Below are 4950 nucleotides of genomic sequence, written 5' to 3'. Positions count from 1 at the left end.
GCAACCTCCAACTCCTGGGCTCAAGCGAGTCTCCTGCCTCCGCCTCCCAAGTAGCTGGGACCATAGGCGCCCGCCACAACGCCTGGCTATTTTTTGGTTGCAGCTGTCATTGTTGTTTTGGCGGGTCCGGGCTGGGGATTCAAACCCGCCACCTTAGGTGTACATGGCTGGCGCCTTAGCCGGTTGAGCTATAGGTGCTGAGCCAGGAGGGAGACTTTTGACCCTACTATTTGATGTTATACCAGGCAAATTTTTTATTGGTTTTTAAAATAAAATATCACTGAAATACTTGTTAATAGGGAATATTTACATGCACTATGTCGTAACCAAACTATAGAATATTATACGGCCACCAAAAGAATGGGGGCAGGTCAATAGTTCTGACTTTGAAAAATCTCTAAAAGTGGGGTGGCGCCTGTGGCTCAAATGACTAGGGCAAGTGCATTAATGTACATAGTTACCATTCAATAAAAAAAAAAAATGACTAGGGCGCTGGCCCCATATACTGGAGGTGGCAGGTTCAAACCCAGCTCCGGCCAAAAACTGCAAAAAAAAATCTGTAAGAGGTATTTATGCTAGAAAATAAACTAAGGAATCAATTAATAAATAAGAGAAAACAAAAGCAGGTTACAAATGGTATTTATGATATGATCCTGCTTATGTTAAAAGAGAGAAACCAATATACCTAAAGGTATGTGTTATATACATATATATATATGTATATGTGTATATATATACATATATATACACACACACAAATGTATTTTGTAAAGTTCTGGAAGGATACATGCCATACAATTAGCTATGGTTGCTTTTAGGGAGAGAAATGGGGCTTGGGAAAGGTGATGCCCACTTTTTACTTATGTACTCATAGATTGAATATTTTAGAATAAGCGTGGATTACCTTGCTATTTAAATTTTAAAAAAGAAAAGAAAAAGATGGACTCAAGAGCTGAACTGATCCCCAAAGCTGGTATTATTTAATAAAAAAGTTGGGATGAGGGTTAAGCTAAAAACCATAGAGGCAGATCATGAGGTCCAGGCCCTGTGGGGAGAGGAACTTGGAAGGAAACAAAATGCTAGGTGGGAAGGGGTGAGAAGGTTTAGGTGGAGTGAACTGGCAGGAAGTAAAAGAACAGGTTGAGACAAACGCAAAGAAGCAGAGGGAAGTGATGGGAGGAGGGAGGAGATGTGATTGGAGGAAAGGAGTGAGCTATTAAGCCAAGAAAAGACCTGGAGGAAACTTAAATCCACATCACTAAGTGAAAGCAGTCAGCCTGAAAAGACTACACATGGTATGATTCCAACCATGACATTCTGGAAAAGGAAAAATCATGGAGACAGTAAAAAGTTCAGTGTTTGCAGGAGTTGGGGGTAGGAAGAGACGAATAGGCAGGGCCAGGAGGATTTTCAGGGCAGTGAAACTATTCTATATGATACTATAGTGGTAGATACATGTCATTATGTATTTGTCCAAAATTATACAATGTCCAACACCAGGAGTGAGCCCTAATGTAAACTATGGATTTGGGGTGATTATGATGTGTCTGTAATCACCCAAAGGTGCCACTGTGGTGCAGAATGTTGACGTCGGGAAGCTGGGCAGAGGAGGGGACAGGACATACACAGGAAAATGTTGGACTTTCCATTCACTTTGGCTGTGAACTTAAAACTGCTCTTAAAAAAATAAAGTTTAATAATTTTTTGAAAGATTAACTTTGAGTCCTCAATAAAGGACTCAGTAAAGCTGATTTTAGATACATTAAGTCCCCAGGGCACTGAAACACCTTGATGATCCCAGAGCCCTTCCTCCCGGAAAGCCATGCCTTGGGGTCCATACTTCTAACTCACCAGGCTATTGGCCATGGGGTTGAAAGTCAGGTCTATTTCCCCAATCTTTTGGTTCACCTGGTGAATGGAGCCAATAATGCATGCTGGAAGATGAATCTGCTAAGGAAACTCCAGGAAACATGATGGGGCTTGCCTGGTGAGAATGGCAGCCCTTTCTGCGCCACCTCACCACTTCTTTTCTTTGCAAACTTTCCCACTTGTTTATGCCACTACCTTAACAACTCTGCTAGGACTAGGGGAGATTTCCTCCTGGTATTTTTTTCATACATACTTTTTCACATAATTATAATCTCAGTGTATGCTTGTTTTACTACTGACGTCTCTTCCACTCCTTATTAAGAGCTTTTTCCACGTGGAGAAACAATCTTCATAATAAGCATTTTAAATGACATTATGCTATCCCATTTTCAGGATACACCTTAACAAACTGTTCCTGGCTATGGAATATTTCAACTGCTCGTATTTTTGTGCAAGTATAAATAATGCTGTGATGCACGTGGTCACAGAGAGCTGTTTCCACATTTTAGAACATTGCTTTAAAAGATATTTTCAGGTGAGGGCTAAGTGGGTCAAAGGGTATCTTGACCTTATTTATTGCTGTTGAAATCTCCTCCGTTCTGGTGGCCTTTCTAGTTACCCTCTCAACTTCTGCATTTCTTTCTGTCTTACCATCACTTGATCTATGCGCTATCTTTTGTAAAAACCCCATAATCCTATCCCCTCTCATTCCTTTCCCACGAAGCAAGTTTCACTCTTACTTCCATTACCCTTAAGTGTTCTTACAAATTGGAGGATACTTGAGAAATGAAGATGCCAGGATGGGACATGACAAATCATAGAAAGTGAAATGGATCTGTTAGGTGGAGATGAGTGTGGGATTAAGAAGAAAGAGGGGCATTAGAAAAAGGCCCAGCAAAGCGAGACCCTGAAGCAGATTCTGATGGGATCACATCTTGGCTCAGCTTAAGAAGGGCTTCTGAGAGGCATGGAAGATGAGGGTGCAGAGTGATCCGTGTGGATCAGCTGGTGGCAGCATTACTTGAAGGCAAATGATCTCTAGATGAAGTGGAAAGCCCTGGGCTTAGTTATCACCCAAGAGGGTCATTTGTGAGACAAGCTCTAAAGTCCTCCAGAGATGAGGTTCTGTAACCCTGGGCTGCAATTTAGGGTCAGAAGTGAAATGAGGATGAATGAAGACAGGGCCAGGGGAGTAAGATGCTGGTAGAGCCTCGTTGATGCTCAGAGAGGCAAACTTGGGGCCCAGGTAGAAGGGCTGGCAGGTGAGAAAAGGCAAGAATAAAGTCAACTGGATTTAAAAAAAGAAAAGCTGCATCTTATGTTCAACTGTCTGAGGGAAGAGGGCTGGACTATGACTTCTTAGCTGCTGTCAATAACATCTATAACTATAATTCTTTGGGAGGTAGAAGGGAAAGAAAGTCTTCCCTACTCTTTCCACAAATACTTCCAGTATATCTTCCTTTTGGGCTCTTTCAGATTACATCAGTTAAAAAACAAAACCAAAAAAACAGTGGGAGGCTGAGGCAAGAGAATCACTTAAGCCCAAGAGTTTGAGGTTGCTGTGAGCTGTGATACCACAGCACTCTACCCAGGGTGGCAGCTTGAGACTCTGTCTCAAAAAACATACAAAAAAAAAAACAACCAACAACAATAACAAAACTCACGTCAAGCAATCCTTCACATTCTCAAATTCTTTTAGAAGACAGGTGGGCTTAAGTAATGGAAAAAAACCAAAGAATGTAGAAAGGATAAGCAGGGCAGCGCCTGTGGCTCAGTGAGTAGGGCACTGGCCCCATATATCGAGGGTGGCGGGTTCAAACCCGGCCCCGGCCAAACTTCAACAAATAAAATAGCCAAGTGTTGTGGTGGGTGTCTGTAGTCCCGGCTACTTGGAAGGCTGAAGCAAGAGAATTGCCTAAGCCCAAAAGCTGGAGGTTGCTATGAGCTGTGATGTCACAGCATTCTACCGAGGGCCAGGTAAGACTCTGTCTCTTAAAAAAAAAAAAAAAGGATAAGCTAATAAGTGATGTGTATTACAGACTTGAGCACTGATTACACCTCAGCAACATGATTCAGATTAGGCATATTTGGTCTGATTGTCAGCAACACTACCAGAAGGATACAGGGTGGATTGTCCTCTAAGCTCTTCCTCACAGCTCCCCCCTTTGTCTTCCGCGCAATACAAGAGATGGTCAGCGGGTCATCCAAGGGTATAATTGGTAAGGCATTGACATTGATGATCTCCATCTTCCTGAAATAATTCACCATCCAATTTCTTGAAAATGGACAAACAAAAAGCTTCCACTTTTACAAGCCTCTCATTTTCCACGCCAATCCTGTTCTTTGTTCAGTCAGCCTCCTGGAAATCACAAATAGCATAAAACTATCTTAGAAAACACAAGAGGAAAAGACTAAGCTGGCTCACTTGCTAAGGAGGGCGGATGGCGAGACACATGTGCCATGCTCACATGGGGAATAAAGGCTTTGTCTGAGAAGCTCATTCTTTTCTGTTTAACTTCAGAATATTACAGAGGTATACACCTTTTGGTTATATAATTTGTTTTTTACATTTTAGGTCAAAGTTATAAGTGTGCCCTTCATCCAGAATGTGAGCATTATACCCAATAAGTGAGAATTAACCCAACCTCTGAGAGATGCCTATTCTTAGGACTTGTTCTTTCAACCTGCTGATGCCTGCCTTGGCCCCTCTCCCATGATGACAATTGTTCTTGTTTTAAAAATAAGGAGACTAGGCAGGGCACAGTGGCTCACGCCTATAATCCCAGCATTCTGGGAGGCCAAGGTGCAAGGATGGCTGAAGGTTGGGAGTTTGAGACCAGTCTGAGCAGGAGCAAGACTCCATCTCTACAATAAATAGAGTTGTATCACAGTGGCACACACCTAGTCTCCAGCTACTCGGGAGGCTAAGGCAGGATGATCATTTGAGACCAAGAGTGTGAGGTTGCAGTGAGCTATGATGAGGCCACTACACTCCATCTTGGTCAGTAGAATGAGACCCTGTCTCAGAAAAAAAAGAAAGAAAGAAAGAAAAGGCAGGACTCCAGACCACCCAGCAAGTCA

At 42.5% G+C, this 4950-nt stretch overlaps 1 protein-coding gene across 1 annotated transcript in view; it reads right to left on the bottom strand.

The window, feature by feature from the left end:
- Positions 1-4128, bottom strand: part of FAM227A (family with sequence similarity 227 member A) — a 53868-nt gene extending 49740 nt beyond the window's left edge. Inside the window, exons 1-2 of the mRNA XM_012814130.2 lie at positions 3993-4128; positions 1852-1934 (exon numbers count right to left, since the gene is read on the bottom strand). Coding sequence (XP_012669584.1) covers positions 1852-1934; positions 3993-4116 — 207 coding nt within the window. The 5' untranslated portion in view covers positions 4117-4128. The remainder of the gene's footprint in view (positions 1-1851; positions 1935-3992) is intronic.
- Between the last annotated feature and the right edge of the window lie 822 nt (positions 4129-4950).

This window comes from Otolemur garnettii, unplaced genomic scaffold (assembly GCF_000181295.1).
Source record: "Otolemur garnettii isolate 467f Iridium unplaced genomic scaffold, OtoGar3 scaffold00007, whole genome shotgun sequence".
In the NCBI taxonomy this organism is placed as follows: Eukaryota; Metazoa; Chordata; class Mammalia; order Primates; family Galagidae; genus Otolemur; species Otolemur garnettii.
This window is presented reverse-complemented; position numbering and strand designations above follow the sequence as displayed.